This window comes from Mobula birostris, chromosome 14, assembly GCF_030028105.1.
Source record: "Mobula birostris isolate sMobBir1 chromosome 14, sMobBir1.hap1, whole genome shotgun sequence".
Lineage (NCBI taxonomy): Eukaryota > Metazoa > Chordata > Chondrichthyes > Myliobatiformes > Myliobatidae > Mobula > Mobula birostris.
Genome location: NC_092383.1, coordinates 20688230 through 20710142, shown reverse-complemented (window position 1 = coordinate 20710142; position 21913 = coordinate 20688230). Strand labels below are relative to the sequence as shown.

Below are 21913 nucleotides of genomic sequence, written 5' to 3'. Positions count from 1 at the left end.
GCAAGCAGTTTTTGAAATTATAAGATGCAACTCCATATTAGAACAGTATAAGAAGGGAACCACTCGACACAAGTGGTCTGAAACTGATCACCGTACTTGTACAGATAATGATTGGTTCCTCATGAATATAATGTAAATAGAATCATTTTTGCTGATCTTGTGAATACTGTACATTGATCCACACATAAGAAATCAGTGGAAAATAAGAGTGAGTACATTGGAGAAGGATGAACTGGGAAATTCAGACATATACTTCATTGATATATAATCTCTCAATATCCAAACTTCATTGGCTAAGTTTCTAATCAAGATTTCTGAGTCAACTTGATGGAAAGATGGTATATTTCATTGGAATGATTTCCTTAAGTTCATTATGTCACTCGTTATCAAACAGTGATAACTACTTGAGTTCTGTTTTAATCCTGTGCTTGATTCCTCGGAGTAAAACTCATGTAGAGAGTCTGTGATTCATTAGGATGGAAGGACAAGTGGTTTATATGTTTCATATTTTGTACGTTGTCTCCATTATGTGAATGGACCGCGAATTGCTTTAACATTGTCACCAAGATACCTTTCATCATCACCATGGCGACATATTTTCCCACGCAGGAGCGAGGACCAAAGCCAAATGGCCGGAAGTAGTGACGAGGCACCTAAAATTACAGAATTGTTAAAACTGAATGACACTTGTGCACAAATAGACAGAGACCATATATTATCAACACAAGAAAGTTTGCAAATGCTGGAAATCCAAAGCAACCTGCACAAAATTCTGGAGGAACTCTGCAGGTCAGGCAGTATCCATGGAAATGAATAAACTTTCGAAGCTTCAGGCCAAGACCCTGCTTCAGGACTGGAAAGGAAGGGGGCAGAAGACAGAATAAAAAAGGTAGGGGGAGGGGAAGGAGGCTAGCTGTAAGGTGATGGGTGAAGTCAAATAGAGACAGTACACTATTGTTAACTAAACAAGCACCTTTGTGTGTACAATTTTCTTAGACCATAAGACATGGGAGCAGAATTAAATCTACTCTGCCGCTCAGTTATGGCTGATATATTATCCTTCCCAATCCCATTCTTCTGCCTTCTCCCCATAACCTTTGACGCCTTTACTAATCAAGAACCTACCAACCTCTACGACAAATCCATTCAATGACTTGGCCAGAGCTTGTAGAGAGATTAAACCTGGTTTATGCCACTGTTTAGAATGGAGAGTTTTATAGTTTTTTAAAAGATCTAAATGAATTCCTGGATTCGCTCTGATTTTCTTTCTGATGATGTACTTGATGGGAATTAAATGTCAAAGTTCAGAGAGAAACATGTATGGAAACAGGTCCTTTAACCAAACTCAATCGTGCCATCTAACCTAGTTAACCTCGTTTGGCCCATAGCTTTCAAAACCTTTCCACTCCATCTGAATTTCCCTCTGAATGTCTTCTAAATGTTTGCACTATACTTGCTTCAACTACTTTCTCTGGCAGCTTGTTCCGTGTACACAGCACCCCCGTGTGTGGGGTTAATACAATACTTTCCCTGCAACCCAGATTCAATTCCTGCTGCTGTTTGTAAGGAGCCTGTTCATTTTCCCCGTGATCGTGTGGGTTTCCTCCGGGTGCTCCACAGTCATAGAACATAGAATAGTACAACACATTACAGGCCCTTCAGCCCACAATGTTGTGCCGACCCTCAAACTCTGCCTCCCATATAAACCCCCACCTTAAATTCCTCCATATACCTGTCTAGTAGTCTCTTAAACTTCACTAGTGTATCTGCCTGCACCACTGACTCAGGCAGTGCATTCCACACACCAACCACTCGCTGAGTAAAAAACCTTCCTCTAATATCCCCCTTGAACTTCCCACACCTTACCTTAGAGCCATGTCCTCCTGTATTGAGCAGTGGTGCCCTGGGGAAGAGGTGCTGGCTATCCACTCTATATATTCCTCTTAATATCTTGTACACCTCTATGATGTCTCCTCTCATCCTCCTTCTCTCCAAAGAGTAAAGCCCTAGCTCCCTTAATCTCTGATCATAATCCATACTCTCTAAACCAGGCAGCATCCTGGTAAATCTCCTCTGTACCCTTTCCAATGCTTCCACATCCTTCCTATAGTGAGGCGACCAGAACTGGACACAGTACTCCAAGTGTGGCCTAACCAGAGTTTTATAGGGCTGCATCATTACATCGTGACTCTTAATCTCTATCCCTCGATTTATGAAAGCTAACACCCCATAAGCTTTCTTAACTACCCTATCCACCTGTGAGTCCAAAGACATACTCTCTGGTAGATTAATTGGTCATTGTAACTTGTCTCGTGATTAGGCCAGGATTAAACTGGGGGATTACTGGATGGTGTGGCTCGAAGTGCTAGACGAGCCTGTTCTGTGCCTGTATCTCAATAAATAAATAAATAAATAAATAAACCCTCTCCAGTTATCTGCAACAATTAGAGCTGAAAGCAGCTACCATGTTGAATAATTAATCATATCACTTGTGCAATTAATTGTGGTTAGGTTATTGGAAATTTATAATACAGCTAGTTGACAAAACAGGGTTCTGGTGATAAGTCTGGCAAGCTGGGAAATAGCATGTCCTGGTCCAGACAAGGAGAGGCTATGGACAAGAAAGCACACCTGTGGCTCTACTTCCTCAGAAGGATGAAGAAATTTGGCATGTGGCCTTTGACTCCCTAACATAGATGAGCCACAGAAAGCATCTTAACCAGCTGCATCACAGCTTGATATGGCAACTGCTCTGCGCGAGACTGCAAGAAACTGCCGAAAATTGTGGACACATGTTAGTACATCGTGGAAATTAGCCTCCCCTGCGTGGGCTCTTCTGCCTACACTTGTTGCTGTCTTGGTAAAGGACGCAACATACTCGAAGACCCCACCCTCCCTGGACATTCTTTCTTCTTTTTGCTCCCATTGGTCAGAAGACATGAAAGCCTGAAAGCACACACCACAAGCCTCAAGAACAGCTTCTATCCAACTTTTATAAGGCTACTGAATGGTTCTGTAGTGCAATTAGATGAACTCTTGACCTCAAAATCTACCTCATTATCTATTTTCTACCTGCTCTGTGCTTGTTCTGGTACTGTAACATTCTGCTATTGTTTTACCTTGTATTACCTCAGTGTACTGTTGGAATGAGTTGGTCTGTATGAGTGGTGTGCAAGACATGTTTTCCACTCCAACCTTGGTGCATGTGACAACAATAAACCAATGTAGAGTCAAAATCCAATTTAATTTATTGTGCTACCTTCTTTCTCTTCTCCAAACCTGCCCAGCCGTCAGCCATTAATTCTTCCTTGGACTGAGGTCTTTCCTTGACCTCTGATTGCCTTCTGGATCCCTCCCAGTTCCAGCAGTTACATTATATGGGAATCAACACACAACTTGTCACTCCCCACCTCAAACTATCTCCGAGGCTAACATCCTGAGAATTGTAATTGTCCATCCAATGTCAACCAGTGTTGAGAAAACAAGATGGAGAGAGGATACACAGAAGATCTTTCAGAACAGATTCATGGCAGCGATCGAGGGAAGCAAAGAGAGCACAAAAGACAAAGCTGTCTTAGGTCTGCAAACAACTGAGAGATGTTCATGGCCCAACTTAATTTGGGAATTGCTGCTTCTCATAATCAAATAGCTTGCTGGCCCTTAATGTTACAATTAGCAACGTCAAATTGGCTGAGGTGTCCCTCAAAGTCCAACCCTATGTCCCCGTCGTAGGAAATGGAAATGGGTAAGGCCAGCCAACAGGGCTCTAGTGAAGTTGTCTTGGCGAAATCCCCTGTACAGTGGAAACAATGGACTGCAGAAACATTGATGAACTCCAACCATCCCATCGACTTTGGACAATGGAGATGGGAGGTTATCGATGGCCTATACACTTGGGGCTAAGGGCTCAAGAAGAAGAAGAAGAATTGGTTGAGGTATAGCAAGTTCATTAGCACTGTGAAACTAAACTGTTGCCAGGTAAATGTTGGCAACAAAAATATCCCTAAATGTAAATGGAATCACTAGTTCATTAATGGAGTTGTTGAAATTTCATGTCCGTTGCTTTTATGTTTTTGAGCCTTTTTGTTAGGAGAGGTGACGTACCTGTGCATGGTGCAGTTGGTTTACCAAGCACACCATACTCTCTGGACGATGGAGCATCAGAGCTAAAAGTGCATCCAATAACGGGAAGACTAATAATGGAAAAAGTACTCTGGAAACTAAACATGTCTTCTCTGTTGCGTGTGTGCAATCTTGAACTTGGATTGTTAACCCCATTCCGTTCTATCCTCTTGTGTAGGGTATCAACTACCAGCCCAGGCAGCGTATACCTGCAGAAACGAGTTCTGTCTTCCTTCAATATCTACAGGGACCCTCATATGTTTTGATACTGCATTCCAATTCCTGATCTATCCAGGGGGTCACTCAGATCTTATTACATTCTGAGCATTGATTTTCTTCCTCAGAGGTTCCTCTGAATAGGACTTGTGGGAACAACTACGCATTGACAACGGGCAAAGAATACAGTATTGGAACATCAGCACCTCCGTTAATATCATGAGTATTTCAAGCTGCCTTTATACTGACTCTACACAGATAGAATAATGCAAATATATTGCAAATGATGCAAAATACACCGTAGACCAGGCGCTTCTGCTGTGAGGTAGAGTTAATAATTCAAGTCAATCAGAAAGATCATTAACTCAAAACATAACTCTGTCCTTGTCTACTGATGCTAACTGATCTGCTCAGTTTTTTAATCATTTTCAGTGATTATTTCAGATTTCTAGCATCTGCAGTATTTTGCTTTTGTTTGGAATTGTGAATTAGATTGTTGGGCTTAGCATCCTAGTGCAGATACTCACACTTTCAGTGAAATTTTCCAGATTGAACTCATATGGCTTGAGAAAAAAATCATCCTTATGCATGCGGCCCAAATTTATGATGATGTTGGTACCCTTCTTCACTCGGAAGCCATCGATCACATCGTCCTTCAGCGCCTTGCGCATGGTTATGTCCACCACTGGCTGGTGCCTCATGCTCTCATTGATAAAATTGTCCAATATCTTCAGCTGCTGTAGGTCATTGTTCTGTACTTCCCTATTCCCTGGAAATGAAGAGAGAAGTAGGAAATCTAATTTAGAATCTGATCTCTAGTCTTTATTATACACTGCTGGAAAACAGAGATTTTAGGTCTCACTAAAGTCCACTTAGTGGATGTTAGTAGGTGTCAGATGTTATGTCCATTCAGGTGGAGAATTAAAACATAGAAAACACATAACATTACAGCACAGAACAGGCCCTTCAACCCACAATGTTGTGCTGACTTTTTAACCTACTCTGAGGTCAATGTAACCATTCCCTCCTACACAGCCCTCCATTTTTCTATCATTCATGTACCGTGATTCACTTGTCAAAATACTTGAGTGATTACTGAGAAGCAGCCCTATAAACACCCTTGTTCCAGAATTGGAATATGAGCAGGAAGTCCTGGAGTAGTCAAGGCACAGAGAGAAGCAAAGCCCTAAAGAAAGCTCATGGGATCTAAAGAAGTTTAAAAATATAGATGGAGATGGGATTGGGGGGGTGGGGGGGTTGACCTATCAAGTAACTACAGCTTTTTTTTCCCAGATTTTCTGTATCTAGATTTTGTAGCTTTGTGAGTGTATTTTAGAAATTTGAAGTTAAGATGACCATAAGTTTGTAATATTAGACAGAAAATCAACAGTAACATGTCTTATGCAGGTTAGCAAGTTCAGGAAAATTTCTGGCTCAATAGGTGGTGTCGCTTCACTGCATTAGGGAGTCTGGGTTCAACACTTGCTCCAGAGCTCTGAGCACAGTGGTCTTGCATGATGTCCACTGCAGTACTGAACAGAACTACACTGATGAATCGATGTCCTCTGAACATATGAAACTGATATAAAAAAAACCTAAGAAACTAGTTTGAAGAATTGAACAGTTATCCAAGGTGTCCAGGCCAATATGTATAGCTCAGTTAAAATTATAACAAACAAGTGTCCAATTTATTAGGTACACTTGCACACCAGCTCATTAAATGTAAATATCTGATCAGCTAATCATGAGGCAGGAATTCAATGCATAATAGCATGCAGACATAGTCAAGAGGTTCACTTCTCGTTCAGACCAAACACCAGATTGGGGAAGAAATGTAATCTAAGTGACTTTGACCGTGGAATGATTGTTGGTGTCAGATGAGGTGGTTTGAGTATCTCAGAAACTGCTGATTCCTTGGATTTTCATCCACAACAGTCTCTAGAGTTTACAGAGAATGGTGCAAAAAAAAAAGTCCAGTGAGCAGCAGTTCTGTGGACCAAAATATTTGTTAATGAGCGAGATCTGAGGAGATTGGTCAGACTGGTTCAAGCTAACAAGAAGGCGACAGTAAACCAAATGTTACAACAGTGTGTGCAGAAGAGCACCTCTGAATGCACCACATGCCAAACCTTGAAGTGGTTGGACTACGGCAGCAGAAGACCGCAAAGATACACTTAGTGGCTACTTTATTAGGTACAAGAAGTAACTGTTTGTATCTGTCTATTGGCATATCATTTCTCTGCAGGAACTTGCGGGGACAAAATGGGGTGTTCCATTTCCTGATGTAGAGTAGTGTGAGACTTTTTGGCCATAGAACACTTTGACATGTTTTGAAAGTTACACAAAGGGACACATCAAATGAATTAAAGTCTTTCTTCCTTTCTATTGCACAGTGCTGCAGATAATAGTGCTTACTGCTCCAGCAAGCCAGGTTTGATCTTGACCTTGAGGGCTATCTGTGCTGAAATGGTTAATTTTAACATTAAATATCTGGGCGGTATGAGGTGTCAGGGAGGGGTAGCACCTCTGGTGGGGGAACACGTCGCGTCCTTTTCAAGACGGTTTGTCCACCTTTGGTCCCCACCTGGCACTCAGCTCTCACCTGTGGCTCCCCGTAGCTGTTTGCATGCGACAGTGGCCACACCCCAGGCAACGGCTTCGAGAAGCCGGCTAAACCAGGTGAGGGTAGCCGACGGGCCTCAAACCCTCGGTGAGATAGGGAGTTGTCTATCCCAGCATGTGAAGACAGACTCCGGCGGATTGAGAGGACGAGACCAATGGAGGGTCCAATGGTCAAGAAAGCGGTCTCTGCGAGCGTTGTGGAACGTGTAGAGCAGGACAAGACACAGAAGACGTCCTGGTCATCCACTGTGCCTAGTCCCACCTCCAGCCGTCTCGACACTGTCTTGCTACTAAATCCAGATGGGAATTGGGAAGAGAGAGTGAGGCTGACGCTGCGCAACTCTCCCTCACTTAAATCCAAATCACGCGCTAGTCTCGACACCATCATAATGGTGTCGAGGTCCTCATCAACGTTGACGATGGACGAACACACAGAACATTAAGTATCTCCTTCATGTAATTTATTGGCAAAAAATAAACCAGCCAATGAACACTATCTCAGTAATTTTGCTTTCTTTTGCATAATTTATTTAATTTCTATATATACAATATAATCTTAATTTATATATATTATTGTAATTTATAGTATTTTTTATGTATTGTACTGTACTGCTACTGCAAAGCAACAAATTTCATGACATAAGTCAGTGATAATAAACCTGATTCTGTGTCTGTAAAAAAATGAAAGGAGATTTGATGGGCGTGTGTCAGAGAGAATAAGTTACAGAGATGCAGAGAAATGAGACTAACGGGACTAACTCCCCAGGAGCTGATGCGGACCCTGATTTATCTCCCTCTGTGCCATTATAAGCATTAGACAAAAGCAAGCCGCTGAAGGAACTCAACCAACTGGACACGCAGCATCTGTGCAGGCAAAGGTGTGGTCCCTCCCTTAGGTCTGGGCCCTGCATCAGGACAAGCTGGGCCTAAGAAAAGTATTTTTGAACTTGAGGCAGAGAATGGAGAAGAGAAGACCCCATTTAGAATTTTATCTCTGGTCACTTGTAGTGTATGCTACGTTGTAGCAAGAGCATATTGTATTCAGTTACTGGAACTGGGCATTATAATCAGATGCCAATGTGATGTCTCCACCGTGCAGTATGCTTAGCACAATGAATAAGGGATGTATTTCTAGCTACAGATGAGTTTCTACTGAGTTGGACCACTCTTGAGTTATTAGGGATTTAGGTACAATACTGACCAGAGGCGTTGATGGTCTCTCTGAGACCAGAAATTCTCCAAATGTTCATTTTTACAGTCAGCAGACTTAAAACAGGAGAGGAGGCTTTCCTATACTGACAGTTGTTGCAAGAAGATCTCTGTGGAGAGAATGAGGGAAGTTGAGTGACACATGTACATAGGCTTGGGGTGCATTGGATGTCACTTGTTACGTTGATCATTCTCATAAGAGGAGAAATCCAGGGGCTTTGAATAATAAGTAGAGGAGAAATGGAATTCTACAGCAGAACAGTTTTAATATTGCTGTCTGTGGAGGTGATAACAAGAAGATGGAAAAAAATGTTTATTCATTATATGTCATATTATATGACGTGAGCGATCATGGTCTTTCCATGACCATGATTGTTCTTGGCAAAATTTTCTACAAAAGTGGCTTGTCATTGCCTTCTTCTGGTCAGTGTCTTTACAAGATGGCTGATCCCAGCCTTTATCAATACTCTTCAGAGATTGTCTACTTGGCGTCAGTGGTCGCATAACCAGGGCTTGTGATCTGCACCATCCACCACCTGCTCCCATGGCTGCACGTGACCCTGATCGGCGGCTAAGCAGGTGCTACACCTTGCCCAAGGGTGACCTCCGAGCTAGCGGAGGGAAGGCACGCTTTACACCTCCACCCCGTCACCCAAGAAGTGGATGATAATGTTTAAATTTCATTTTTATTTAGAGATACAGCATGGTAACAGGCCCTTCTGGCTCAATGAGCCCGGGCTGCCCAATGACATCCCCATAACCAAGTAACCTATGTCCCTGGAATGTGAGAGGAAACCAGAGTGGACTGTCACGGGGAGAACGTACAGACTCCTGACAGACAGCAACGGAATTGAGCTCAGATCACTGGTGCTGCAATTGCATTACCTTACCATGCCACCCCAGTTAATTTGATTTTGCCTCTGATAGGTCAGGGTCTGCTTATTGCTGTGTTCACTTGATTGCTTCCATCCAATCCACAAAACGGAATTCAGGGATACGATTGAAGCAGAAGCGTGGCTCAAGGATTAGAATCAGCCTGTGGTCACCCAGTTGCTTTTTTTCCCCCCTGTTTCACATTCATACCTGTAACTGCCTGAATCTCTTCCATTATTTTCTTCTCCACCTCAGGACGCTGCGCTATGAGTAACAACATAAAGTAGACGCTGACCGACATTGTGTCGGGTCCTGCTATCAAGATTTCTAGCAGGCTCTGTCTGACATTGTCTGAAGTCAGCTTTCCATGTGTCTACATAAACAGAAGAAAGGCAATTTTGTTTAAGTACTGGATGACATAAAGTGAACTTTGTATTACCAAACAAGATAAAATATGACAAGATTGAAGATTTTGTTGTTTATAAAAATGCACCCCCAGAAGGACTTTTGCTTCCAAATCATTTACCATCTCACAAACAGATACATTAAGCCCAGAGCATTTGTGGATGTGAACTTCCCTCCATTGAGGACATTTACAGCAGCAGGTGCAGAAAGAAGGTCTAGAAGATCATTGGCGACACCAGTCACTCCAACCATAAACTGTTTCAGCTTCTTCTGTCTGGCAAACGCTACCGCAGCATTAAAGCCAGGATCAACAGGCTACGGGACAGCTTCTTTCTACAAGCCATTAGACGTTTAAATTCACGTGTCTGCACGTTGCGATGGAGTCATAAGGCAAAGATTTTTACTCCCTCACATTGTGGGATGGATGCAAGATTTAAATAAATTCTAATTCTAAAGTGAGTTTATGTAAGCTGAATCAACAAAAGAGATTGTTAATAACAGAAAGCAAAATAATATGGAAAATGCTCGAATTTGAAATAAAAACAAAAATGTTGGAAGAGCTCAGTCATCCAGCAGCATCTGTGGAAAGAGAAACCATTTATCATTTCAGATCAAGGAGTTTTCTATTTGAATGGTAGAAGTTTTAGTATTTTAGGCATCTGGAATGGAGTGCACATTTTTCTGTACTCAAGTCAATGCAGCCATTCTATTCACATTATCTCAAACCAGAGCTACCTCTAAAGGTGAATGAGCTCTGCCTGACACATGCTAAGTTGTGAGTTAGTCATTCAAACTTAGATATTCATTGAGATACAGTGTGGAATAGAACCTTCTAACTCTTCAAGCCTTGCCACACAGCAACCCCCAATCTAATCCCAGCCTAATCAAGGGACAATTAACCTACCAACTGGAACATCTTTGGACTGTGGGAGGAAACTGCAGCACCCAGAGGTCACGGGGAAAATTCACAAAATTCCTTAGACAGCAGCAGGAACTGAACCCGGGTCATAGATGCTGTAAAGCATTGTGTTAGCCCCTACCGTGCTGTCCCTTATGCCTGATAAGTCTCGACCACAAGAATAAACACACTTCAGTTTTCTGTTCCTTATTCCATCATTGCTTCGGACACTGTTTTTCCATACCAAGAGACTCTTACCTTCAAACCGTCAGTGAATATTGTTGTCACAATCTACGTTCTCCATGTGACCGTGGATAGTCCACTGAATGTTCTAGATAACCTCATTAGACCATAACCTCCAAGACCACAAACTTGTTGTAGGGCTTGGAGGCTTGCGTGCCTCAATGACCCAGTGAGCCGTGTTGGCTGGAGTCGGTGCTGTATGCTTTGGCTCTTGGTAGGGGTCACCCATGTCAAAGGGTAGAGGCCAAAGGGTAGAGGCCAGACTAAGAGTGGTCCACCACTCTTCTAGGTTCAGGGGTTCAGTTCAGGGCTAACAACCCTGACTGGTAAAACAAAGTTTTAGTGGAAACAGCAATGAAAAATACTTCTACATCTGAGTGTGTCAGTATTCCTGAGTCTCCAGCCAGGACTTGCATGAGTGATGGTAGTAAAAGCTGACAGGCAACTACTGACACGATGAAGGAATCCCTGAACACAGGCAGAAATGCAGGACCTTAATTGTTGCCCTAAACACCAGTGATGTAATGGGCAATAAGTATAAGTAAGCTATTAAGCTATAAGATCATAAGATATAGGAGCAGAATTAGGCCATTTGGTCCATCGAGCCTGTTCCACCTTTTCATCATGGTTGATCCATTTCCTTCTCAGCTCTAATCTCCTGCCTTCCCTCCGTAACCCTTCATGCCCTGTCTAATTAAGAATCTATTCTTCAAATGTTTCCTGCCCTGGGTACTTTTGCTCTAAGATGGATGCAAATTTTCTTGCACTCTGTTTTTCATTTTGTTAACACAAGTCATTTTGATAACTGAAGTTATGCAAGAGTCTATCATTTTCTCCATAATGGTCATCAGATGAGCACAGTGAAATTTGGTAGCTATGCATATCATCTTGCACAAATAATGTGAAAATGATAATTTGAATAATATGTTTCATTAAACTTAATGATCCACGAGAATAAATAGGCTCTTTGTGTGGAAATGATTCAAATAAGATTCCAGGTACAGTTTATGCTCTGAATTGAATTAGCTGTTGTCACTGTGAAGGTACACTCAGTTCTGGTGTCTCTGAGTGAGGGGGCAATCAGCTTGGTCTCAACATGTTTGTTATAACACTGCTGGGAAATAAACTGAATTGTGAGAAACGGGATGGAAAAACATACAGGAAGCAATGTTGTTGCGTGAACGAAGTCACCGGAGAAAAGTACTGGTAGATACAAAGCATCTTCTTTATTTAACAAAACAAGGGATAGCAGGCATTTTATGGAGACACTTTTGGTTGAAAGGTCTCCTGGCCCAATGTGGGGCTCGATATTTTATGTGTCAAATATCAAAAGACAATTCCATATTTACAATGTATGGACAATGCTTTCTTTGAAACTACATACAACCTTCACACTTCCTGATTTGCATCCACACCACAGATATCCAAATGAAATTTAATCAGCATTGTCTGGACTGGAATTCATAGCTTTTAGGAAGCCATTGTTCAGAGCTGCACCCCAAATTAAATGCAGAATACATTTTCAGATGTGGTAGCCTAAGTCAATTGCTAGATGGTTATGTCCTAAAAACAAAAAATTGCTCTAACGGGCAAAATAACATAAACGCTTCATTTATTTCAAATTGAATAGCACTGAAAGGTGATAGTAAAATAAAAGAGAAGACAAAGTGGAAATGGGTAATTTGTTGAAAATAAAGAAATAAGATTAAAATAGTTCAATAGTTCTATGGTTCCTTTTAATATCAGAGAAGAAAATAGTGAACAATAATTAAAAATAGGAAATAAAGAATAGTTAATTGAGTATTACTATAGAAAGGTGTTGGGATTAAAGTATTAAAGTAACCCATATTTGAAAGTAAGAAATAATAAAAATTAAAAATCAAAGACTAAGGCAAAAACATATCAACAAAAAGGGTAAAATTGTTCAAAATAAGTGAATGGGAATAAAAGGTATTAAATTCTAGGAGAGTAATAATGTTAAAAATAAAGTTTTAGCAATAAAAGTGAAAAAGTACCAAAAAGTTAGGAGAGAGTTAAATAGAAATGGAAAATTAAAGGATGAGACAATAGGATGAAAAATTGAAAACCAAAATGCGTCAAGGAACGAAATAAAAAAGTAAGTCTAAATGAAAGAATGGCAGCATTAATAAAATGGAACAGAGTGAACAAAAAGAATTGAGAATAAGTGAAATGACTGGAAAAAAGTCCTTAAAAGTTATGAACAGGGCAAAGAAAACCTTAACAGGATACAAGAGAGTGAAGAAGAAAGTAAATCATACATAGAGTGCCCAGCAATGAAAGACAGAAATCACATTTCAAGTCACAAATATTCAGAAAATGACATCCATTCAATATTCAGATAATGTCATTCAATCCTTATGGTGAGAATGTCCATAATACATTATAAATTAATGGAAATTTAATACTTAATAGAATTTTAATTAAGTAGGCTCTCACCTGTGCAAAAATCAAGTCAGTTGCAAAGTCAGTACTGTCTTGCAGTTTCTCAGTATCTCTCAGTTCTTGTTGCTTCTTCAGTAACAGCTCTTCTACTGTATTTTGCAGATCCTGACTGAAATTCGAGAACATAGAGTATTATGGGAAGGAGCTTGACAACATATACATAAGAAATAAGACCAGGAGTTGGCCATATGGTCCAACGTTCAAAAAGATTGTTGCCTAAGAAATTGGATCCATTTACATCTGCAAACACGAGGAATTCTGCAGATGCTGGAAATTCAAGCAACACACATCAAAGTTGCTGGTGCACACAGCAGGCCAGGCAGCATCTCTAGGAAGAGGTACGGTCGACATCTCGGGCTGAGACCCTTCGCCAGGACTAACTGAAAGAAGAGCTAGTAAGAGTATAGAAGACCACATCGGGAGCACCAAATGCAGTATATCACCCCAGCGGCCTCACAGGTGAAGTGTCACCTCACCTGGAAGGACTGTCTGGGGCCCTGAATGGTGGTAAGGGAGGAAGTGTAAGGGCATGTGTAGCACTTGTTCTGCTTCCAAGGATAAGTGCCAGGAGGGAGATCGGTGGAGAGGGATGGGGGGGGGGTGACGAATGGACAAGGTACTAGCTCTTCTTTCAGTTAGTCGTGATGAAGGGTCTCGGCCCAAAACGTCGACTGTACCTCTTCCTAGAGATGCTGCCTGGCCCGCTGCGTTCACCAGCAACTTTGATGTGTGTTGTCCATTTACATCTGTTTCACGTGTGTAAGGTGTGCATAAAAGAAGTTGCATATATTTTAATATGATTGTGTCCATTTGAAAAGGAAGACTCGTCCATTGAGCAATTGGACCGGACACATCACGTAAGCAATGTTGCCGTTTCTGTGGTGTCATTTGTGAGAGATGACATAATCATTTTCTCAATTTCTCATTCTCAGCTAAAACTAGTGCAAAAATATGCATCCTACGATCACTGTCGCACAAGGAACACTGTACCCATTCACCAGCCAAACAGGAATGGAAGTGTCCACACTCGGGCATTGATGTTCTGCTCCCTAATTGTGTATGCCTGACTGGTTCACGAATCTGCTTGTGCGTCAGATCTGCTCTGTGCTATTTGTATCCACAACAACTTTATGCTTCTGAGCTCAATGTTGTGATACGTTCCTGAAATACTGTCCAAGTTCTGGGACGACACAGTGTGTGGTGATGCATGTGTGAGCATGGTCTTCAGGTACTAGGAAGGAAGGGGGTCTGTGAGCAGTTATGATGAAGACCCATGCTCCAGCCCTCTCTGTAACAGTCTTTTTTTGGAACTGTGCTGTGGTTACCATGGTGAGTGTACTTTAAGGCACTCCCACATTCCCAATGGTCAACACAGCAGGTGAAAGCCCTGCATGATGAAAGCTTCAGGAACTCGGCAGGCCGTATTTCACTGTAGAAGACTAGGGAAAAGCATGTTTTCCTCAAATTAAATGAGGTAAATTTAATCAACCTGACTTTCTGTTTTTAAATGGCTCCATCAACTGGGCGATAATGCTAATTGAAAACCCATTTAAGCAACCAAAATCAAATGAAAAACAATCAAGGCTAAAGGTTCATTTGATCATGGGCTTCAACTCTCATTCCCATAACCACTAATTCCCCTGTAGTCCTAAATCTTTATATCTCCAACTAATTATATGTAATAACTCCACCTTCACAGCTCTCTAGCAATAAGAATGGCAAAATTCACCATCTAATGTGAAATCAAATTCCCACTCGATCTTATATGATGGCTATTTACTCTGAGACTTTGGCCTACTTTTGCAGTTTTTTCAGCTCTCATTCTGAACCGTACTGGATCAATGGCGAGAATGTGGCGGGTGCACTTATCCGTTTGATAGCATGGTGAATCGATTGGCCTCTCACACATGGAGGACTAGATCACATAAAATATAAATTAAATACTTCCTCAGAAGACAACCACTTCCTGACAGGAATCAATCTGCTGAACATATGCTGCACTGCCTTCAGAACAATTGTCTCCTTCCTGAAAGCAGACTTGAATTTGACATTCAGTTTTGGCATAACTAAAGCCAGATGGGTCAATGCTAGAAAAAGAGGGATCCTGGCTAACATTGTATCATCGTCCATAAATGAAAGGAAGAGGATTATTTGCTTTGTTTCACTCTATCTGATGTCGTGTGGGAGTGTGGCTTACTTACTGGGTGAACACTGCTTGGCCCATTCAAAATCTGTAGCTGCTCTTTTCCATTGGTTGCCCCTGTGTGCTGCAGCGCTGGTGTCCAGTTTCAAACACCCCAGGTATAAGAACAGCAAGTTGAAAAGGCTTGTTCTCCCTCTTTCCTTTGTCCCAAGGGTACACTTCACAGAACCATTGGGAAGGTATGCTCCAAATTAAGAGACGCGCACGCTCTTAGCTAACTAGCTGTTGAATATTTAGTTTTGTAGCTGGTGTAATTTAGGGAACTTAAATGTCTGACTGAATCTTTTGTTGTTTGTAAACAAAAGATTAATATGCATATTCATTGTCAGTGTTTTCTGTCTCTTCACCAAACCCACGAACCTGGTTGTATGTTACTTATCTCCATGAAAAACAACGTACATTCTAGCTATCATTTAACTAAATTACCCTTGAATGAGTCCCAGATATTATTTTCTCTATTCTACTGCAAGGCAACCTCAACCTTAATAGGCTCAAAATGGAGTTTTCATTGACAAAGGAAATAATACTCACGCAGCCTTTTCATACTTCTTGTACATCCATTTGAATTTGAAGAAGATATCAGGTCTCAGTAGCAGTGTCTGCCATGTGTCAAAGTACTTCTGAATTTTGGCCACAATTTCTACCTCTACAAAATCAAAACAACTTATCAGAAACTCATAACTGCAAGACATCCTGCAGGTGCTGGAAAGCTTAAGTGCTGGAGGGGCTCAGCAGGTCAGGCAGCAACAATGGAGCAGCATAATCAGCTGATATTTTGGGCTGAGAGTCTGATCAGGACTAGAAAGAAATGGGGCAGAAGTTAGAAGATGAAGCGTCTCAGACTGAAATGTCTGCTGCTTATTCCCCTCCTTAGATGCTGCCTGAGTTGTTGAGTTCCTCCAGCATTTTGTCAGTTTATGAAAAACATTATGGTTCCTTCTTTAAAAGCAAACAAGTAATCTAGGAATGAATGCATGCTTTTTGGCTGGTTTAAGTATCCATACTATCCTCCCTCCACCAAGTTTTTTCCCATTCCCAACCCTTGCCATACAAGAAGGGGTGAGAGGCTACAAATCAATTTCCTGAAGAGGAAAATTTGCTTAATTCAAATCCAAATCTGCCCACCAATATTCTGCACTGTTTCACTTTTCAATTCTTATCCTTGATTAAGATACCAGAAGAACAGTGGTGTGAAATCAACCCATGCAAATTTCGTAATGAACTGGACCAGCATGAATTTTCATAAATATAGACAATTGGTTTATGAATGGCTGAATTAAAGTGCTACAGAGGGATTTAGTTTGAGCATTCATTGTCCTTTTGACTAATGTGCCATTTAATCTCGAGCTGTATCTGATTGATTGCAAGAACGTGACATGTGCTGCTCCTATGATAGTGCAGTGAATCAATTGGGCTTCCTGTGCATGGAGGGCTCTCTAACTTTCACACAAACTTTTGAGGGTACATGAGTTCATCTTGGGTAAGCTCAGTTTGTAACTCCTACGCTGTAAATTGCCCACTGTGAACCAGTCAGTGGTTCCATTTAATATAAGAGAATGGATGCACTACACAACCTGAAATTCTTATTCTTCGCAGACAGAAAAATCCCCAAAGAATAAATGACAGAAACATTACTTAAACATTACATTATTTAATTCTTCTACTCCATTGTTATTCTTGTTCCACTTGTACATAAACAGACCCCCTTGCCAGAGTAAGTGTCATAGAGAATTACATAGTCATCGTCTACTTTATTGATCCTGGGGGAAAGATACAGCATAGAAACAGGCCCTTCAGTCCATCTAGTCCATTCCAAAAGCATTTAAGCTGCCTACTCCCATCGACCTGTACTGGGCCTATAACCCTGTATACCACTACTATCCATGTACCTATTGAAACTTCACTTAAATGTTGAAATCGAGCTCGCATGCACCACGTGCAGGCAGCTCATTCCACACTGTCACCACCCTCTGACTGAAGTGCTAATAGGATAGAAATCAACTGTGATGAGCAGCAGCAAAGAGTATTCCAATTAGATCAGTCAGTTTTGCATGGAAGAGGGTGATTAGCACAGCACACACGTTATGAAAATATTATTATTACTGTCCAAACTTCAGATGATTGCCATAAACCAGGCCAACAATTGGAATTACCGTGCAGAGGCACTCGGAGGAATAGACGGTTGGCGATGTCTAAAGTTATGGCCCTCAGGAGGAGCAGAATATCTACACAGGTGGTATCGTTCCCTCCTAACAGCTTCTTCAAGTGATCACGAGTAGACTCCACAGTCAATGCAAGAGTCCTCTGGAGACTGGGGCCAGTCAGGGCTGAAATGGATATACACACCACTGAGAACAAATCTTAAATTCTACACTGTTGACTTTGTAGAAAGCATATTCACTTGTAATTCAGTTGAATTATACTGTTAGGAAGAGCCTCACATTCATGCAACAGACCTAACACGGAACAAGAGTCCCTTGCAGGGAGGAGGTGAAGGCATAAAGCAGAAACACATAGTCCTTCAGGAGTGTTTAAAAAATACAACATAAAGAAGCTTCAGCAAAATTGCACCATCTAGGGGCTTACAGAACAAATTGTTGTAAAGGACTGGGGGTGTGAAGGATGGGCAGTGATTCACTTCTGGAGGATCAGAGAACAGATTTTACTTTAGCAGAAGATATTGTAATTGATTAGCATCAGTCATTCTGTTATAAATAAGCAGGTGAAGCAACTGTCCTGTAACTAACCCCGCTCTGACTCCCAGCCCTCACTGGGACAGCAAATGGCTTGATTAGCGATCATTTGGTTCCTGACATGCAAAGGAAGCCACTATTATTCCTATGGACTTTCAAGCCAAAATATGAAGAACTTAACACCATCAGAGATGATCTTTGACAAGCACTCAATCCCTCCTCTCAGGGATGCGCCTCACACATGTAACTTGACAGAACAAGTGCCAAGGCTGCAGAAACCTTGCTCGCTTCTCACAATCCCGACATGCCTACTGCCAAGGTTGGGAGAGTGCCTGGCATTAATGCATTAATTTGAGTTCTCTCCTGTGGAGCAACCAGTCCAATCGATTCCCAAATTTCTTGGTGAGTCACTCAAGACTGGAAGTAATGCAGCCTCTGGTCATAACTTGAACTATACTCTAGTGGGCTGACAGAAGAACATCATTTAAACTTGAATAAAGTGTAAATAAGTCCGTGAAAGAAAAGTTGTAATCTTTTAACAAAGGGAGATAATGCAGAATAAAATACAGTATGATAATTATTGAAAAGGAAAGATAGACAAGAGGTATTAACCAAGAGATCTCTAACAGATTCAGGCAATAGCAGTCTCTAAGTACTTTCAAGCTCTGCTTTTTCACCAAACTGAAGTGTTATTAAAAGTAAAGCTAGTTAACCTATCATGTACTGAAAATAAATCCAATATTAATTTCAAGCAAGCAAAACAAAATATCAAGTGAAGAATAAAATGCATTATTGTGACTCAATTTGATTTTTCATCCCTAGTATCACACTTGCACGTAAAGTCTATCATTCTTCAAGAATATAAATCTTCTGACTGTTATAAAACTTTAAAACTAACCTTAAATCTTATTTTGGTGATGGCAAAACTTACAAGCAGAAAATTTTTATTAAATCAAAAATTTGCCTTAAGGACTTGCAACTGAAACTTCCAGAAAGTATGTAATCTCATGGATTAATAATTCAAATATTTAAAACTTTCTTTTATGATAATAGTTCATAGAATATTATCAATATAAAACTACTGTTGGTTACATTGTCCATGTAATTGGAGATATTTCAAGATTAATGGTTCAAGACTGTTTATTGCCAATTTTCAGTATACAGACTATGGGAAAAGAATTTATATCAATAATAAAAATACAGATAACACATTTTTCTATATCATTGTCACAATTTTAAGGATTGAAACAAAATATAATGGATTGACACAGTAAATTAATTCTTTCTTTATAATCATATATCTCTAGCACTGCCAGTATTTCTTTTGTCCCCATTAGTTGACCTAAGGACAAGGAGCCTTCTTGAAACTTATAGCTTTTTCCTTGCAGATCAATGGAACTGAGTGGTAGAAGAATCGTCAAGTTTAATGACTTACTTTCATAAAATATCATGTGTTATGTGTACTACTATGCCTTGCACCCTGGTTTGGAGAAATGTCTCATTTCTATCTGCATTACACACACACACACACACACACACTATTGACTATTGGGGCTTTTCAATTCAAAGCTTCCTGATTATTTGAATGATGCTGGATACTTATTTGAAGAATTTATATTTATTTTTAAAAGTTCAACTTTCGAACTGGCATAGTGTAATTTGATCAAACATCCTCCCAGTTGTTAATCTATTATTAATGTAACAACATAGCATCACTGCTGCACAATTGGGTATATATTAATTGAGTGCAAGAGATTTTGGCATCAGAGCAGCCATTTAATGCAATGTATTCTTAAACATCCATGATTGAGCTCTTTGAGAAAGACTGAGGCAACACTACAGAACAAACATGACAAAACATCTTACCTTTAGCAAAATAAAACCGTGTCTGTTTCCAGATGGAAGGATTATTATTGAAAATGACGCCATTTTCACCCATGCCAATGCACTGAAGGGCATGCTTGTTTCCAAACCTGGAGATGTAGTGAGTTTTCTTCATCACGTGGTTGGCAGCAGAGGGTCTAAGTAATAAATCAGAATTGCAAGGAATTTAGTCACCCATCTGGAAATTCCAGTCTAATCTTGGCCAGCAGTACAGATCAGCGTCAATGGCAAAAATCATAATGTACCTGTTTATGTTTAACTGTAAGACTGATTCAACATTCAAAGTTCAAGAAAATATGTTATGAAAGTATATATACATCACCATATACTACTCTGAGATTCATTTTCTCACAGGCATTCACAGGAACAAAGACATACAATAGAATCAATGAAAATCTACACACAAAGACAGACAAACAACCAATGTGAAGAAGAAGACAAACTGCAAATACAAATAAATAAATAATACTAAGAACGTATGTTGTAGTGTCCTTGTTCTAGGTTGTGAAGAAGAACTGTAGAGTGTGGAATCAGTTCACTGCTGTGGTGAGTCAAGTTATCCACACTGTTTCAGATGGTCTAGACAAGAAATAAAGTCTGGAAAGTGTCTGTATAGCAACCTGGCTGTTCCACAAACCAAATGAATGCCTGTTTAATTTTATTACAAGGGAGATTTTCTCTCCTTTAGCATCAGCGCAGTTAATATGGTTCATGGCAGAGAATTGCTCAATAGACTATTAATTTCCTGAGAACTTGCAAATGGATTTACCTGCTAATAATAAGTGTTTCCTCACCCTGGATCCACACTCTCACTATCTCGCCATATTTTGCATTATAATAATTGCTGGCACTGCCAATTCCCATCCACAAGAATCTACCATAAGAGATGAGAGGTCCAATGCCCAGACAGAAAGAAGGACCTGCATAAAGACATTGCACAGTTAGCGATACTGTAATGGAGTGATGGCTCCTTCGGTTAACTCTCTCTGACGGAAATGTTTACCTGGCAAGGTTGCTTTCTTTTGAGAGAGCTTGACAAAAATGAGAAGCAGTCCCAGGAGAAGCAGGACGGGAACTGTGGCCCTCGATGCCACCTGCGGCACCACCCCAGTTGTTGTATTTTGATAGGCTGGCTGGCTCATCTGCAACAAATTCTTGTCCAAGGCAAGCTCTCTCATCTCTACATGAACTGAAGTTTGAAAGAAAGAGGTTGCAAGTCACGTTAAAGACTGCTTCTGTGAATAAATCTCGCACGAGACAAATTTTTATAAGGCAGCATGGGGCATGGGAGGAGTTTAAACAGGAGGGACTGGAAACAAAATCAAAATAAAGAAGATAAAGTTACTTTCTCAAAGAGCAAGATTCCACATAACCTTGGTATAAATCAAATAAAAAGCTGCTTACAACGCTAACTTTAATCTGTGATTTTGTCCTTGAACACTTATTGGCCTCCTTGGTGCAGCCTATTTACCAAGATTGATCTTAATTAAGTTATGTAAAATGTATCAGACAAGTCTGTAAATTTTGTAAGCTGCATTTTATTGCATTCCTTTACTAATCGGTTAAGATAGGAATTTCCTTTTGATCCCAAGCATTATTCTGTCTCCTGTTTATTTGATGGCTGTCAAAATAATTTCTTTCCCCTGCTATCACGACTTCATATCTGTCTTTGTTTCAGGTGCATTTTGCATTGAGTTTCCTCTTTTATTTCCCATTTTTGAGCATAGCATAACCCATAATGAAAAGGAACTAGTATATTCTTGTTTTTATTCCATGTCGGCATCTGAACATAATTATGTCAAACATTTAGTGTCAAAACCTACAACATTTTGTCTAGAATGGAGCAAAAAGTTGAGCATTTGAATATTCCAACATTGCATTCTAGCTGGGACACGGTATGTGCACTCCTAGAGGGAGACATATACCTCATGCTGTTAGCTTTGTAGTTCACTGACTTAGAATACCGATTTTTATTGAATCACACCCAGTTTCACGTACGCTTGAACCTGATAGATGACATCTCTCCTCTGAACCCACACGTAGAGGTTCCCCTTAATCCTTTCCTGGCAAGATCATCCTCTG

The 21913-nt window shown here is 40.5% G+C and overlaps 1 protein-coding gene across 1 annotated transcript; it reads right to left on the bottom strand.

The window, feature by feature from the left end:
* Nucleotides 1–416: 416 nt before the first annotated feature.
* On the bottom strand, nt 417–21009 carry cyp19a1a (cytochrome P450, family 19, subfamily A, polypeptide 1a). The gene is made up of 9 exons (XM_072278195.1): nt 20835–21009; nt 20601–20751; nt 19814–19968; nt 17408–17581; nt 15786–15900; nt 13046–13160; nt 9253–9415; nt 4866–5107; nt 417–653 (listed from the first exon to the last, which is right to left on the bottom strand). The coding sequence occupies exons 1-9, from the start codon at nt 21007–21009 to the stop codon at nt 417–419; spliced, it is 1527 nt and encodes a 508-aa protein (XP_072134296.1).
* Between the last annotated feature and the right edge of the window lie 904 nt (nt 21010–21913).

Coding starts and splice junctions, on each gene's coding strand:
- cyp19a1a (XM_072278195.1), bottom strand. CDS start 21,009: ATGAGAGAGCTTGCCTTGGACAAGAATTTGTTGCAGATGAGCCAGCCA. Junction 20,752..20,834: donor AAAGAAAGCAACCTTGCCAG/GTAAACATTTCC, acceptor GTCTTTATGCAG/GTCCTTCTTTCTGTCTGGGC. Junction 9,416..13,045: donor CTGACTTGATTTTTGCACAG/GTGAGAGCCTAC, acceptor CTGTTTATGTAG/ACACATGGAAAGCTGACTTC.